General features: G+C 46.5%; 3 protein-coding genes across 7 annotated transcripts in view; 2 read left to right on the forward strand and 1 right to left on the reverse strand.

Moving 5' to 3' along the window:
- Positions 1-531: 531 nt before the first annotated feature.
- wsb2 (WD repeat and SOCS box containing 2) lies at positions 532-3,913 on the forward strand. 2 transcript variants are annotated; one of them, XM_029161035.3, is made up of 9 exons: positions 532-870; positions 1,017-1,185; positions 1,610-1,833; positions 1,921-2,052; positions 2,242-2,342; positions 2,486-2,682; positions 2,874-2,963; positions 3,055-3,171; positions 3,262-3,913. In XM_029161035.3, the coding sequence occupies exons 1-9, from the start codon at positions 831-833 to the stop codon at positions 3,458-3,460; spliced, it is 1,269 nt and encodes a 422-aa protein (XP_029016868.1). In that variant the 5' UTR covers positions 532-830; the 3' UTR covers positions 3,461-3,913. The 2 variants fall into 2 exon arrangements, with proteins under 2 accessions (XP_029016868.1, XP_029016869.1); XM_029161036.3 differs by having other exon boundaries at positions 533-870; positions 1,631-1,833.
- rfc5 (replication factor C (activator 1) 5) lies at positions 3,693-6,685 on the reverse strand. Its single transcript, XM_029161037.3, has 11 exons — positions 6,509-6,685; positions 6,083-6,147; positions 5,816-5,952; positions 5,639-5,718; positions 5,460-5,533; positions 5,009-5,168; positions 4,808-4,889; positions 4,598-4,727; positions 4,433-4,510; positions 4,272-4,326; positions 3,693-4,157 (listed from the first exon to the last, which is right to left on the reverse strand). Exons 1-11 carry the CDS (start codon positions 6,553-6,555, stop codon positions 4,058-4,060), a joined length of 1,008 nt encoding a protein of 335 aa, XP_029016870.1. The 5' UTR covers positions 6,556-6,685; the 3' UTR covers positions 3,693-4,057.
- Positions 6,686-7,562: 877 nt separating this feature from the next.
- ksr2 (kinase suppressor of ras 2) overlaps positions 7,563-16,420 on the forward strand; it is a 57,294-nt gene continuing 48,436 nt past the window's right edge. For 2 of the 4 annotated variants that reach the window (XM_029160950.3, XM_029160949.3), the window contains exons 1-3: positions 7,565-8,290; positions 12,460-12,600; positions 12,677-12,827. In XM_029160950.3, the coding sequence (XP_029016783.1) occupies positions 8,117-8,290; positions 12,460-12,600; positions 12,677-12,827 (466 nt within the window). In that variant the 5' untranslated portion in view covers positions 7,565-8,116. Of the gene's footprint in view, positions 8,291-12,459; positions 12,601-12,676; positions 12,828-16,420 lie in introns of all 4 variants that reach the window. The other 2 variants (XM_055511522.1, XM_029160951.3) reach the window with 2 other exon arrangements.

Genomic DNA, 16,420 nt, shown 5'->3' on the forward strand with positions numbered 1-16,420 from the left:
CATGTAACAGGAGGCGACTGCTCTCAGATCAGTTCTTCTTGTGCATCCAGCTTGAGTTGCAACAAGAAGACGGCGCTTAAAAGGCTGTAATGGATCATATCCACTTAATGTGATTAAAAGGCCTCAGATCAGTAGTTCATGTTTCAAATCTGTTCACGGATTTTCCAGAAATCATCACCTCACGGTCAGCAGGCGTAAACAAAAGCTCGGTTAGCAATACAAAATAAGAATTCTGAATTTAAGAAATAACATAAAATAGGTTTAAGGGAAGAAAGTGACGGCAGGAACAAATGAACAAAAATCTTTAATGAGAGAATGAAAAATGAGTTGTTTGTTTACTGCAGTGATTTACAGCGTGATGCAACCTTGTCAGTTTGTTAAATATTAACTCTGACACTGTATTAAGCATTTGCCGTTGGAAAGTTGATTTTTAAAGTTAAATATATAACAGCTGCTGTCCTCACTAACATTTTAGTTTATTATGAATATTTGAGATTTATGTTTTGTGATTACAGCTGTCATAGCATTAAAGCGAACCGTACTTATAATCATGACGTCACTTAAGGGCCCGTTCGGAGGTATCGTAACCTATCGAGGGGCGTGGCTTCGGCTTCCTGGGGTTACGTAATAGCAAAACGTGACTCGGTCGTTGCGTCGTAGCCGCTGGTACAAAGTGAGTCAGACAGAAATAAGAACATTGTGTCTCGCGGATTCTGCACATAGCAAACGCCACGGAACCGGAACGGAGCAGTCGGTGCGTCCTGTCTCCAGCTCAATGGACGAGTGGAGCCGAAGGAGACGACGCTGAAGAGGAGCATGTCGACAGACGAATGATGTGCTCCACGGAAAACAGCCAGGAGCCCAAATACAGTGAGTGTTTCGGTCGCTGTCATCGCGACGGCTCGTATCCAGGCGCCGGGTCGCTGTGGAGACCAGCCCGCTCCCGAACCACAGCGACCCGCGAGGCTCAGCGCTGCGGTGACCTTTCACCATGTTTCATTTCCGTCCTCCTCCAGCGTCCGACCCGGCGCTCATCCTGGAGCTCAAGACCCGGCGGCCCCCGTCCCTGGTGGGCCGGGCGGGCTGCGAGACGTGGAGCGTGGACTTCTCCCCGGACGGAGCGTGGTTCGCCTGGTCGATGGGCCACGGGATCGTGTGGGTGGTCGCCTGGCCTCTGGACTCAGAGTAGGTTCGATCACACGAGGCGTTCAGGTGCCGCTCGTACACTCCGCTTTGTTTTCACAGCGGAGACTTCAACGGGCTGATTTGTTTCTGGAACAATCCAGACACGACGAGAGTATCTAAAACCTAAGACATCAAATCTAAATCATGTGCTGTTGATCCAGCTCTGTGATTTTTAGCAGAAATAGCATGTTTGTTATTTTGGGGTGTTTTTTATAATGCTCATGATGAAAATACAATCAAACAAACAAATGTTTTGCAAAGCAAATAGGTATCTTTGCTTCTTCTCTTCCCGTTTTTTAAATGAAACCTATTGTTACTATGTAGCTGTGGCAGTGATGGTAACATTTCCCACTTTTCTTAAAGGCCACTTTTTTTAACTGTCTTCTCCAGCTTCAAACCTCTATGTTTATTTATATCTGTATAGTTGTGCTCTTTTCACCCACAGGGACGGTCAGAGTGGGGAGACCGACCGAGGAGACAAGAGCTTCAGCTGTGGTCACCCAGTGTGGGGCCTCGCCTTCGGACCCAGGCCTCCAAAACCGGCCAAGGCGGCACGGCCGGCTCAAATCCCATCAAAGTGGAACAAAAGCCTGCTCCTAGCCACAGGCTTGGAGAACGGGGTGATCAAGATCTGGAACGTCTCAACTGGTGAGATCTGTTGTTTTCTGCTGGTGAGGATGTTGTCAGTGTGGAGTCTGTGAAGCTCCCATTAAAGGGCTTTGTGTTCATGTCCAGGTGAGGCTGTGTTTGACCTCTACGGTCACGAAGGTGTGGTTAGGGACCTGGTCTTCCCTCAGAATGGGACGCTCACACTCATCTCATCATCTCGGGACAAGACTTTGAGGATTTGGGACCTGGCACAGAAAGGTGTGTGTGCAACTGAATATAATAATAACACAACATGCAAATTGATTTCCCATGATCTAAATTTCATTTTGTACTCGTATAGACGAAAACCAGGCCCTTTTGCATGTATACACTGATAAAAAACATTAATTAGTTTGAAGTTGACCTCCACAATCCACTCCACTTTCCTCTTCTTTCCATCTGTTGCAGGTAAAAAGGTGCAAGTGCTTTCTGGACACAAAGACTGGATCAGCTGCTGTGCCGTGTCACCAGACTGCAGCATGGTTGCATCTGTTGGACGATTTGACAGAGTGAGTCTAATATTGTCGAGTTTAAGATTTGAAGGCTGTAACATGCATCTATTCTATTGTAAACTATGAGGACACAGCTTAACATCTTGCAGACCTAAACTTAAAGCAAGCTGTGATTTTTTTTTTTTTTTTTTCCATTCCAGATGGTTTGTTTGTGGAGTCTCCGTTCATACACATTCATCAGGAATCTGATTGGAGGGACCCATAAGACCTTGTATCTCCTGTCTTCCTGTGACTTCTCTCCTGACGGGGCAATGCTGGCCACTGCAGCCTTCAGCGGTTCCAGCTGGTGGATCGACCTCTGGGATCCGTACACGGCAGAGAAACTGACAACTCTGGTGTAAGTTCAGTCTCGGAATTTACCAAACCTTGCTTTGAAGCAGCTAAAGTTTTAAGTTGTGCGTCTAATACCACCTGCACTTTCACCACCAAAATATGCAATTTCTGCATAATTTTTAGGAATAAGACCTTTGCCGAGTTTGTCTATAGAACTACATGACCCTGAAAAGGTCTCTGTCTCTGTTTTTGCAGTGACTACTTTGAAAATTATGGGCAAAACCAAATCTCATCAATACAGTTCTCCCCCAGCGGTTTGCACCTGGCGATTGTGACCGATGACAGGTGAGCAGCTTTCATCCAACGCATCTTGTAGTTAATCAGGTTACAAACCGTTTCCTGCGCTGCATCAGTTAATTGTGAGCTGGGTTTGCAGAGCTCTTCGGATCTGGGAGCCAGGAAGGAAAGGCATGGTGATGCAGACGAAAGTGGACAGAGACTCGAATGGACTGTGCTGCAACTACCATCCACAAGGGGGCGTAGTTGCTACTGGGTAAAATGTCCTCAAGTATTTTCCAGTTTAAGGCCACATTTGGTGGCCTTGTGTTGACGACGTCTAAATAGACATTTCTCCTGCTTCCAGAACCAGAGACGGACATGTGAGGTTCTGGAAGGCCCCCAGGACGGTGCCCAGCTTGAGCCACTTGTGCCGACTTATCCTGCGCCACTCTGTCTCCACGCATCAGATGGAGCCGCTGCCCCTCCCCAAGAGAATCCTCGAGTACCTCACCTACAGAAACATCCCTCAGCACCTTTTCGTTTCAAAGCTTGATTTGTCATAGAAAGCAGCTCCTAATGTCATAAACATTAGATGCAACATTCCAACACTGGAGTTAATTTTTTGCACTACTACTGAAGGACACTTGCCGTCCACATGGACATTTGACTTGAATGATGCAACTGCTAATACTGTTAATTTATTCTGTAAATGTTTTGTGTTCATATGTTTCTAAATGTTTATCAACCTAAAGTGAAAACTGCTACTTACCTGCACATTAATTGCTAATAACACAATTTATATGGGAAATAATGTTTTATTAAACAGACTCAAATGCAAAAGAATCATTTTTACACCATGGAGAAACTGATACTGAATTGATTATATGCTGCTTTCTGTCCAACGTCAGTGACTCAGAGCTGCTAGCATTTGTGCCTTTGAGACATCTGCCTAATTCTACATTTATGCAGCGACAAGACCTTTTCGAACATCTGTTTTCTTCCACAACAAAAATGTGTTTTTTACAGATTGTTGCATTGTAACCAAAACATGCTTGTTTGAAAACATATTGCCAGCTCTTTCATATCACAGGCACAGGAAGGGAAATTAGTGACATAGTCAAGAGATAGAAGTTGGCTTTGGGGTGAATCTGGTGCTTTCTCTATGAGGCCTCACTGACCACAAGGTCTCTCACTCCCTGGAAAGCAGAAACCATGGAGCTTAGCTGGATCTTCTCGTTGGTTCCTGAGGCGAGCCGGTGCCTGAGAGCAGAAGATATAAAAAGTTCGTAAACAAAAATCCTGACATCTGATGCCTTCATGTGGCTGGTTTTATTGACTGTGTTTTGTTTGAGAGGATTTACAAATCTTACTTACTCTATGTCAGCCAACTTGATGAGCAGATCGATCCGAATAGCTGGAGGAAAGTCAACTTGAAGAGAGGATGATATACATAGGCACCATTAATGACCAAATTTGCACATCTGAGACGACAAAATAGATTTTTGTCAATGTGTTGCGCGTGCTGTGTTTCTCACCTCTGTGTATAAGCAGATGAACCTCTGTGAGAATATCATGCAGGGCCAAACCTTTCAGAGTCTTCAACTCAAGGATTACTGTAGATAAAGGTGTTACAAGCTTGTTTATTATTGTACATATATTCCAAATCAAATCCTAAAACATGTGAAGCAAGTGCAGAATACGTTTGTATGCTGTGGTGAAGTCTTTGTTGAGGGACCAGTCGAGGATGTTGGCTATGTCTGAGCGGAGGGGGTGACCAGTGCAGGTGTACACCGTCTCCTCTGTGACCTTCCCATACGCCATACTGGTGCTCTAAAGAGCACACGGTGAAATACAGTCTGATGCTTTAAAACACAGTTTGGATGGCATCAGCTCATAGCTTTTGTCTGTACCTGAAGTATGTTGAGAGATCTTCTCATGTCACCTGATGAAAGGGTCACAATGGCCTTCATTCCATCTTGAGTTATATCGATACTGCCAAAAGAAACACGCACTCTTTAACAAATATGCAAAAAATTAAGCAGATCTGAGATTTGAGATTTTGATAGTGATTTTAAAAATAAATAAATAAATAATAAATAAAATAAATTTACCTCTCCTGTTGGATGACATACTCTAGCCGAGGGATCATCTGGTCTTGGGACAGCGGCCCGAAACGAAACCTGGTGCAGCGAGACTGGAGGGCAGGGATGATCTTAGACAGGTAGTTGCAGATCATACAGAACCTGGTGTTTTCCGTGAACTTCTCAATCACTGAAAGACGGGAGAAAGAGAAACCAAAGCAAAAAATAAATAAATTATTGTTTCAAGCAATCAGCTCAGACATGAATTGCACTCCCTTCACTCTCCAGAGAAATAAAGTCAATTTATTCTGTTGGATTATTCTAAATCAACAGTAAAATTAGGTCCTAATACAAGTATTTGATTTAAAAATGATTATCAGCAAGTAACAAGCTGATATCTTATAGTTTACCAGAGGCCAAATTGGCTGCTCAGCGAGCCGTGTGGCTCACAGTGGGCACCACTGCTGAACAGATGGCTTACCTCGCCGCAATGCATTCTGGGCATCCTGGGTCATGGCATCAGCCTCATCCAGTATCACCAACTTGAAGCCCTTCCTGGGGCAAGGAAGGACAAGGACAAGAGGAGCAGGCGGAAGTTTACATAAGTAACATTTATTTCTAAACATAGTACGAGTGTTTTATTCTGAGTTTTAATCCTACTTAAAGATCGTCCTGGTGCTGGCGAAACTCAGAATGGGACCTCGTACGACACCAATACCTCGGTCATCGGACGCGTTTAGCTACATGCCAAAATACGTCATATTAATATCAAATTTAAAAGCACAAGGTCATCAAACCTGGATAAAGGAAACTCTTGCAATTAGGGTTGTAGCGCACCTCCAACACCATAGAGTTGAACTCTTTGTCCTTGTACAGCTGTCTGGCACAGGCAAGGATGGTGGAGGTTTTGCCTGTTCCTGGTGGACCATAGAACAAGAGATGGGGAAGCTTGTCCTCACTGATAAACTTCTGGACTGAAAAAAGAAGAATATGGGTCGGAAACACTTAAATGGGTGAACCACACTATGCTGAGGCTTTGGATGAAAGGATCATATACTTCATTTTAGACGTATTATAGATTTAAGATAGTCTGCATGTACTTACTGGTGCTCAGAATATCTTTGTGTGAGATCAGGTCATCAAGGGTCTGTGGTCTGTATTTTTCAACCCTGGAGCACAAACGCGTTGTTAGATACTATTAATATCAGTGGAAAAAGTTCAGATTGCCGAACTAATCCAGCTAATTTGCACAAGATACTAAAATAACGAAACGGTAGGTTTATGACCCGCTAAACTCATCATCATGCATCATATTATGTCATAGTCAGCAGACGCTCCGACGAGACAGTGGCGACACGGAAAAGTAAAGAACTAAACAGACATTAGATGAACCTCTTACTTAGGAATAAACTATATGTAACATCCCAGAGAAGCTCACAGTTATACAGATTGAAATTGACATGTTGTTGCTAGCCGCTAGCTTTAGCTTGAAGACATAAGTCGGGCTATCATATTAACATATTTACGCACCAGGGTAAATTTCTAGCTTGTGTCGGCGGTTTATCTGTAGAAGCCATGTTAATATGTCTGGTGGATCAAGTTTGGTTAATGAGTATTCTGCGACTTCTTAGCACTTCTACTTTACGTTTTCTGGTAGCTGTCGCGTTTGGCGCGCCACACAACAAAACGTACGTCCTACGTCACCACGTACACCCAATGGGATTGCTCTTTCTGCTGCGCCTCGGTGACGTATATAAGCACGCTGGATAAAATGTGTGTGGTGTAAATTTTCATTTACACTTCAAAAATTAATTGACGCCCTTCATTTTGATTACGGACTATATCGTCATGCTAAAATTGAAATTCTGTGTTGCCTAATATTATGACGTCATTGCTGTCAATTATATTTCCTAGCTTACTTTTTACTTACAGGTAAAAGCTGTTTATTGCAGCTATTTAAAGAAGAAGCTGTTTTAAGACACTTGGAGATTAAAAAAAACTCTTCTCAAACTGCTGCACACTAAAAAACTGTGTTGATCAGGTGTGTGACCTTTTCTAACCTCTGCCCAGCGCTTTGTAGACTACAACAAATGCCTGAAATTCTCTAACGTCATGTAGAATATTGTATGCAATGCACCTGTGTATTTTTCCAAGAGAATTTCTATTGTATCCTGGTGTCTTATACACACAGGAACGTTTCATTCAAATCAGAATAGAACAAGTTGTGACAGTGATTCGTATACAGATTTTTTTGAATTATCTTAAATGTTTTGACGACTTTTAATTCGCTGTAGCTAATTTGTCATCATGGCTGCCTCTTCCATGTGTTTGTCTTTTTTATAGTGTGAATTCTAACTTTTAAAATTAATCTTTTTGTAAATGTAAATGTTTTGTAAAGGTTGTAGTGTTTTGTTTACGAGTCCAATACACACATCTAGCTAAATGTATGAATTGTCATAGTCTAATCCTACTGCTTCAGCTACCTCTCCCCCAATAACTGTGAATTGTAGGTTCTGTTGCCCGCTCAGGCCTGGACAGCGGCTGAAGCAGCGAGCCCACTGCGCCTCAATCTCGCGAGAGTGGCCCCTCACGGCGGTGCCTGGGCGATGCGATGCTGTTGCTGTGGGTTTGATTGACAGGAAACATGTCGGTGTGGTGGGAGCGAACCGGGATGCAGCTGCTGCCAAGGGAGACAGGGAGTACCTGCATCCGATCCACACATCAGCACCTTTAAACGGCACCGGGCTTCCCGTCCGACACGTCCGCTTGTGATGCGCTCAACGGCTTCTCCTTCCCCCCCAACATCAATTTGAAGCGAAGGGGCACCCGATGGATGCTGTGGCGAGCCGTGCAGTCCCGCTCGGTGTCTTCATACGGTGTTTGATTTAGCCCACGACCAGAGACACCGCGATGAAACAGCGGGGACTACGAGGACTGTTGTTGCAATGAAGTCGACTCTGTCAAGGCTCAAACCGCGTCTTTAAACCGACAGCATCTCGTTTAATGGCGTTCTGCGGGCTGCTCCGTTCCGTGGGCTGCTCCACGTTTCCGTTCTGAATAATTACACGTTTTTTTTTGGTTCTCTTTTATTTTTGAAAGTGCACAAGGGGGAAAATAACAACCACCGCTCGCCAAACTATGAACGAGGAGATGACAAAAAGCGAAGAGCAGCATCTGAGTTTGCAGAAAGCCTTGCAGCAGTGCGAGCTGGTGCAAAATATGATAGACATAAGCATTTCTAGTTTGGAGGGTTTACGGACCAAATGTGCCACATCCAACGACTTGACACAAAAAGAGATCCGAACGCTGGAGGTAAGCGCCCTTTGAGCGGAATGACTGACATTCTGCTGTGCATCCTCGTCTAAATCAATAAGGAAGGCTGCCACCGTCTGTTATTTATTTCTAGGCCACTGTGCACATTGTTCACTGCCTTATCAACGCATAAATATTCAAAGATTGCCGATGGAGCTCGCCGCTGTCTGTTTTGTGCAGTGCAATAAATCAGGAGGCTACGCGGCTGCAGTGGCTGTTATAGACTTGCGCATTCTGCAGGTGGCGGAGAGAGAAGGTGGCTCTTCTCCATCAGAATAATATGTGAGGCAGCCGAGGCCTATAGGCAGCCCGTGTTTACAGTCGATCACCGCGCTGCCAGGCTGCGCATCTCCCGTCGCCGCTGCGCGTCTAGGCCGCGCCGTTACGCAAGGCGCGGAGATTAGCGAAATTGTTACAAAATATCGTTATCCGTGTAATTGGCCCGTGGGTATTCTGTAAGTTGCGTTACGTAATAGCCGTAATATCCCGGCGGTGTGTTGAGGTACCAGGCTGTCGCCTGTCAGACCACTTAAACAGCCTGCGCACCGGCGGCTGGAGGATGCGGGACATTAAATAATGTCCAGAACGTGCGATAAGGTCAGAGAAACTCACTATCAGCGGCGCGGACGCGGGGCCCGTAAGAATGTTATGGTGAAGCCTCAGGGGGCCAAGACAAATACCATTAAGTGTGATAAGGCGGCCATAAACGCAACACGGGCTATCTGTGTGCAGCGTCAACACATGGTCCGGTCCCAGTGGGACCATATTATGTAAAAAGCATGAAGCGAAGTCGCAGAGGACCACGTCTAATAGAAAACAGTGCCCTGCGTTCATCTGCATATTCAGAGCTTTGTGTCAGCTGTTAGCGCAGTGTTGCACAAACTGGGGACAGGAATCTAATCCAACAGGAGAGAGAACTAATATTAAGTACAAATGTGCTGCCAGCACTGAGGGCTGTGAAGATAAATGTTCACTATGTTCTCTGACTGCCCTGCAAAGCATTGTGGGTACTGGGTTAGTTGTAAGCATTATAGAGATGACATTTTTATGCTATGACATATTAGCATGAGCCTGATGGATCATGTGTGAACCAAGGCTTTTTACCTTTAATGTTTATTTTCCATCTCATGAAGCGCAAGGTGTTGTTTTGGCTGATACTGGTGGTTTGGAGTTTTAACGTGCTCCCATTAAGGAGGTGATCAATGCTGAGACAGTGGCTCAAAGTATGAAGGGAAGAAGCCAGTTGCAAACTGGTGTAGATGGCGTTTCACATGTCATCTGTCCTTCTGTTTTGTAGTCACACTGGTGGAAACTCTGGTTTAAAACAGCAGCAACATGTGCTTCATTAACACTCACATAATGGACTTTAAGAACTTTTCCCCATGTTTTAGCTCAGCTGAGCCCAGATCAGTCCAGCCGTTACATTCTGCTCTTCTCTCTGAGCTAAAAACCTGTGTTTGACAAATGAGCAACGTCTCAGATATGACCCCAGTTGTATGATAAATATCTCTAATAATATATTTAATTGATGGTTCTGCTTTTATAAATGACTTATTTTTGTTGCTGACAGAACTTGCAATGAAGCAGCTGCTACATATTATTGCGTGGATCCAGGTCAGAGTGAGATAATTCGGTGGCCGTGTTCTGTTGTGGGCTGCAACTCTTCTGTTGTTAAATTTAGGCTACAACCCTCTTGTGAAACACATTTTGTCAATACCCAGGATCCGACGGAGACGTGGAGCGAGCGGCCGGTAGTTCAGATCGTGGTATTGATCACTTTCTTCCTTACAGTTGAAACACACTGAAAAGTGAATTTGTGGCCATGAACTTTGCAGCTGCTGCTCCTCTGAGCTGGACGGTCCTTCTAGTGCTGAGGTGCGTCCTTTCACGTCCATCTTCTTCGAGCAGTCTGTTGGTTTATGTGGGTTTTTGAGCTTTCATGGAGACACAGACACACGATGGAACGGGCCTGAAAACAAAGGTGGAACTAGCGATATTTTCTCCCCCGTCAGAAGATAAAAGCAGATTGAGGACTTAATGAATGACATCAGTGGTGTCCAGGGGTCCTTGGGGGTCCTTCACCTGCACATCCAGCTGGTCTTAACACCTGATGCAGGTACTCAGCTGAAGGTGGAGCTGCCTCCAGGACTGGACCCACTGGTTTACATGTGAATGTGTTGGAGAGAACACACTGTATAAAAATGAAGCATTTAGAAGAAAAGATGCTGCTGAAGCTCTGTGTTCTAATGCAAAATGGTTCCACATTCATTCTGACACAAAAAGTGTTACTTCCACTCGTTCCTTTCTCCGTCCGTCCGAGTCGAAATCGCTCCAGTGAAAATGTGTTTCATGCTGCATTTTGCTATAAAAGGCTTAATTGATCCTCAACCAGCTGCTTAATTGTTGATTTCCAAAGTGAAGTTCTTGGTCGTGGCGTTGACTGAACCTCGGACCTTTGCTCTTCGCTCCCTCCTGAGCGGCGCCGGTTCTGCTCACGCGGCTGCTCCTCCGTGAGGCAGCGGCACCGGCAGCGACAGAAGGTACTTTAAAAAGTGTGAGGAAGCGCTTTCAGCCTGGTCGTTAGCCTGCTGGTCCCGCCGGCGTATGCTCCTGCATCTGTCCACGCCGTGCTGTGTCTAGAGCTGGGTGGAGGGAGGAACCAGCCTAGTGAGCGGGTCGGTGGGGAAGAGGTCCGGGTCCGGTCTGGCACCGGTCCGGCACCGGACCCGGAGGCCACTGGCCAGTGTCTTTACGCTGGGAGCACATTCAGAAGTATTCAGTTAAATGAATTTCAATTCTATCCAGGCCCTTTGTGACTTTAATGACGAATGATCCCACTTATTATGAGATTAGTTAATTAAGCAAAGGCTCGAGCACATGTTTGTTCAAAAAACCAAAGTATGTGGTGATTTTAATTCATCCTGTCGGAATTCAAAAGCGTGGAAGCCCCAGTTGTTGTGTGATTTCACTCCGCTCACTCTGTGGCGACAGCGGCGCTTTGATGAAGGGATGCGGCATCCGAGGCAGATGACGGTTCGCTGTGGCGGGTGAACGTGTGGCTCTGTGGGCGTGGACGGAGCCGTGGGCAGCTGCTGCAGGCTTTTCTGCAGGTCCTCCTCCACTGCTTTCTACTCTGCTATTCACGGATGTAGGCCAGCGCCGTCTCATTGCGAGCAGGCATTTCGGAGGCGGCCGCTCGGAGAGGGCGTCATCCTTGAGACTGAGAGCATCACGTCACCTGCCGGGGTGCTTTCACTCACATTAAACAATTCAGCTTCAAACCGCTTAAAAACAACAGCAAGAAAGTGCTGAGCATCAGAACTTTAACGTACGGGAGCTGCTCTGTTCCATAGACGTCTTTTTGTGCACAGCTAAAAGGATTTATTATAATGTTCGTAACTCTCTCCATTGCCCGTAGGTGTGAGTGTGTGTGTGCGTGGTTGTGTGTCTGTGTGTTGCCCTGCGATGGACTGGCGACCCGTCCAGGGGGGACCCTGCCTCTCGCCCATAGCTGGGTTGGGCTCCAGCACCCCCGTGACCCCGCATGTTCGGAGGCCATGAATTCTCACTGACTCGCTCACTCACTACTGCTCAGTGCTGTAACCCAGCTGTCCGTCAGGCGAGAGGCGGGTTCACGTCTCTGTCACAGTTTACAGACAGACCTACAGGCTGATTTACACCCGACAGCCGCCCCGACTCGGAGGAAGACCCAACACCTGCTTCTGTGAGGAAACCACTGCTCTACCGCATACTGTTAGTGGTTTAAACGGGACCGTGTCCTTCAGACTATTGATGATATTTGGGCTTATTGCAGAAAATGGCTTGTAAATATAAAATAAAGTACACGTGCTGTATGTGATCAGCTGTTTTTATCACTCAGACCATGAACATGAGGCGTCTGCTGCTACTCGTCTCCGTCACTGCCGTGGTTAGTGCCACCTGATGCTGATCAGCAGAGTCAGAGTCAGAGTCAAATGCAGCGACTAAAATAAGGTCCCACCACGTAAAAATGAGTCCACTTACACTTAAATAAAAAATCTGTCTGTGCGGTGCAGCAAGCAGAGAATGCTCTGTTGTGACTGCTCCCCGTTCAAACGCAGCAATAAGTGCATTAATGAAGCCACTTTTGATCCCTCTCCTAGTTACAAAGTTTGCCTCTCTGTTTCCAGGGGAAGTTGGTCAAGTACTTCAGCCGCCAGCTGTCCTGTAAGTGCAAAGTGGCCTTAGAGGAGCGCAGCGCCGAGCTGGAGGACTTCCCTCGCCTCGGCCACTGGTTCCGCATCGTCAACATGAGGAAGGAGGTCACACAGGTAGGAAGAGGCTCCGCAGAGCTGGCGCTGCGTGTGCACCGCTTCACCGTGCGTGCGCCTGTCCCTGTCCCTGCAGCAGCTGAGTCCGGGCGACGTGACCCTGGAGGGGCTGCTGGACATGAGCGAGGAGCAGGTGTGTGAGCTGCTGCAGAAGTTCGGCGCCAGCGAGGAGGAGTGCGCGCGGCTCAACGCCTCCCTGTCCTGCCTGAGAAAGGCCCACCAGCTGGGTAAGAACCGGCCCGGCCCGGCCCGGCATCGGGCGCGCAACACTGCCCGTTATTTTACCCTTTGAAATTAGACTTTGATGGTATTTATTTGGCAAATCGCACAAACCTTCAGGTGTTTGCAGTTAAGTGTGAAACAGGAGCCATTCCAGCAGCAGCTTAAAATCCATCCGTCTTCATAACACATGCGTGGAGCTGCAGTCCTCTCTGCTCATCACCTTGACCAGGTGGGTCAGGTGGCTTTTCCAGCTGTTCATTGACTGAACACACCTGCTCAAGGTGATCAGTAGGCGCTGGGGCAGGAAAACCAGCAGGACGGCAGCTCCTCCAGGACCTGAGTTTGAGGTCAGATCAGGCGTTTTTATCACATATATAGGTTATTTAGTTATGTTGAATGTCACATAATGTCTAAAAAGGAAAGTTGTAGGTCATAACACAACCAACTCTGTGCGTGCTGCCAAAGACATGAACTAGTGTGAAGGGTGACACAGAGGCGATGGGGTTGGGCCCAGGGTCAAAGGTCACCATGGACAAAGCGTTTTATTTTTGTTTAGTGAAAACACAAATTAATGTTTGTTTGCAATGCTTTTCAATAACCAATGAATGAATGTGCAGACAATCCAGATTTAAAATGGTAAAAAAATATAAATGATTAAATGCATTTATCTAGTTGCATTATTTGTGTTCGCATAAATCTGTCTGCGGGTGTATGTGCTGTAGGGTACTGTAGCTGTTTTTAAATTTACAATAGTGAAACCAAATAGAAGAGATCGTTACATTTGATTCTCATCAAAACCCTTATTATCCTCTTGTTATCAGGTTCTTATGTCATCGTACTGTAAGTTGGGCCTGTTTTGGCTCTGACCCATCAGATGCACTTGGTGCCTCAGGACAGTAGGTGGTGCTGTTTAATACTCATGCTCACACACAATCATTCAAGTAATTCAGTTTTATTCATAAAGAAACTTTACAAGGTAACGTTTAAGACCTAAACAACTACAACACAACAAATATGCAAGTTTTAAAGTATAGCCAATCAATAAGATGTAAAGTAAGTAAACACACACAAACATTCATTTATAACTACATTTCCCCTTTTTACTGGAAGTGTGATAATACACACGACTACCCAGCTGTAAAGTGGATACAGGCCTGTTTAGTTGCTGCCTTCTTTACCGCTGAGGCCACATGTTTGTTCTGTTGGGTGGTTTCACGCCAGGGGGCAGCACAGCCCACGTTTAGCCCTCAGCGTCTAACGCAGCAGCACCTGCAATGACGCGCCGGAACCACAAGGGGGCAGAAGAGCATCATTCAAACTCTGGCGTTGGGTTCATGACAGTCTTTTGTAACATATCTGCTTCTCCTCTACTCCCACACACACACACACACACACACACACACACACACACACACACACACACACACACACACACACACACACACACTCACTCCTCTGTTCTGTAACAGATGTCCTTTCAGACGAAAAGCTCTGCTGAATAATTAAGCAAATGTACTTGATGAGTAAGTTTTCCTTCCATGTTCCCTCAACAAGACTGCACTTTGTCAGAACAGGCTTTTTATTACGGCCGTTCTTGGGGGCATTTTTAATCTTTTAATGAGGGAGAATTCAGACGATGGGGTCCTTCACCATCAGCGCAGCCCTCAGGCCTGTTTGTGCAGGTACTGAGCTGCTCTCACATTCAAACGCCTGCTCGTTTGTCATCTCCTGCAGTTGCTCGCCTCCTCTGTGCATCTCCAGCTTCCTTCCTCCCCATCGTTTCTGTCTCGTTGCTTTGATTGGGGATGGAGGCGGATTCTGTCCACAGAGACGGACAGACAGCGGGCAGAGGCCGCCGGGGCTCAGTCCAGCTGGGTTCATACCAGCCGGGCTCCGGGCGGCTCTGGAGACCAGCTCGTCTTAGCTGTCAGCGTCTGGGACTCTGGCTTTGTTCACACTGCATCAGAAAATGTCGCTGACATGAGGAGCTGAGACTCTAAAGTGGAAAATGGCATAATTTGATCAAGGACGGGGAGCTCCTGTCCTGTTGGCTTCTCTCTGTTCACTCGTAGAAAGGAGTGAAAGGAGGTATAACCAACATGTTTTACCTGCTGAACCAATCTCGTTCACTGCAGTTTGCTCTGTTACCGTGGCGACGGTTCTGTTGTCATCACCTGCTGATGAAAGGCGCTGGATGGGAAAGGGAGACGCTAACCGCTGCCTCTGGATGATTGGGGGCAGATGCTTCCTCCTGTCCTCTTGACCCCTCGCTGCCTGTTGGTGCTCTCTTTCTGGATGACCTTTGACCTCCTGCACACGAAGGCTCTGAGCGCTATTTCAGAGCTGATGAATTAATAAAGATGTGAGTAAAGTGTTCCAGCTCTGCGCCAGCGTCACGTCCAGCCGCTCAGGAAGCTTCTCGCCGTCCTCTTTGATTAGACGTTCTCTTCAGGTCTTGTGAGTGAGGGCGGAACGGATTCGATCAGAAGCATCCTTCTCATCCCTTCTTTCAGCCTGACCAGGATTGGACACAGAATTAACCAGGGCTGTCACTCACTCAGAAAATCAAGTTTGAACAAATTAGAACTAACACAATATTAGTTCGGCTTAATTTGACTGCAAAGCACGCGACCGGGTTGGAAGCCGTGTATAGATCAGAGGAGTCAGAGCTCCTGCCTCCTCCTCCAACATAATGCTTAGTCTTTAATTCTACATTTCCATATTCAGCAAACAGCTCTGCTTTCATGTGATCCAGTCCCTTAACTTATTGTGTTAGGAGCTCTGTGTTTTCCATTACTACACAGTTTGTGTCCTCCATTTGTCTGGGTTTGTGCCACTCCATCTTTTCTGCTGTTCTTTCATTCTCTGCCTCTCTCCTCTCACCCCCACCCCCCGCCTCTCCAAAGGCAGGGTCTGGTCACAGAGCCACTAATGGGCTCTCTAACAGGAGGCCGACTGGAGACGCGTAAATGCGCCACAGCGTCGGCCGTCGGAGCCTCCGACGCTCCGAGAAACGCAGCCCGAGCAGCAGAGTTCCCCCTGTTCTTACCCTGTTCTTACCCTGACGGAACCAGGAGAGGGAGATGTGTCACAGTTCAACACAGCAAGAAGTGTGTGCGTTTGAGAGGTTACACAGCCCAATGAGAGCGTTTAGGGCTAACAAAAGAAGCGGAGGATGTTCTTACATCCCATCCTTTCATTTTTAAGAGTCATGTTTATATATAAGGATTTTTTTCTTCAGGTCTGGGCGATGCTACAAGAGCACAGATATAGTCAACCATTCTGAATCAAAGCAGAAAGAAGGATTTACAGATTTATACACATGCTTTTTCAAAGATGCCCCAGGTTGTGAGTCATCAGGAATTATGTTGAAATTGGCAAATATGTGCATTGATATACTACAATCTTGGCGGTTTCTGCACCGGCGACGCACCAGAGAACTGGAGATTACAGTGAGCGGATGTGAGGCGGTGGAGGAAGGAATCTAATGCAGGCTAATAGAATTTTTGACTACAGGCTCATGGGGTTGCAGACCACGAGTTGCGCTGAGGATGAGTCATAGGATTTGGAGGCAGCCGCTCGGTCCTTGGTGCTGCGC

This window comes from Betta splendens, chromosome 9 (genome assembly GCF_900634795.4).
Source record: "Betta splendens chromosome 9, fBetSpl5.4, whole genome shotgun sequence".
NCBI lineage: Eukaryota > Metazoa > Chordata > Actinopteri > Anabantiformes > Osphronemidae > Betta > Betta splendens.

Bases quoted from the DNA above. Each gene is read 5' to 3' on its own strand.
- wsb2 (XM_029161035.3), top strand. From the start codon at position 831: ATGATGTGCTCCACGGAAAACAGCCAGGAGCCCAAATACA. The intron at 2,683-2,873 runs GTAAGTTCAGTC...CTGTTTTTGCAG, and splicing joins GAGAAACTGACAACTCTGGT to TGACTACTTTGAAAATTATG. The intron at 3,172-3,261 runs GTAAAATGTCCT...TCCTGCTTCCAG, and splicing joins GGGGGCGTAGTTGCTACTGG to AACCAGAGACGGACATGTGA.
- rfc5 (XM_029161037.3), bottom strand. From the start codon at position 6,555: ATGGCTTCTACAGATAAACCGCCGACACAAGCTAGAAATTTACCCTG. The intron at 6,148-6,508 runs GTGCGTAAATAT...TTTGTGCTCCAG, and splicing joins CAAGCTAGAAATTTACCCTG to GGTTGAAAAATACAGACCAC. The intron at 5,534-5,638 runs GTAGGATTAAAA...TCCTTGCCCCAG, and splicing joins AGCACCAGGACGATCTTTAA to GAAGGGCTTCAAGTTGGTGA.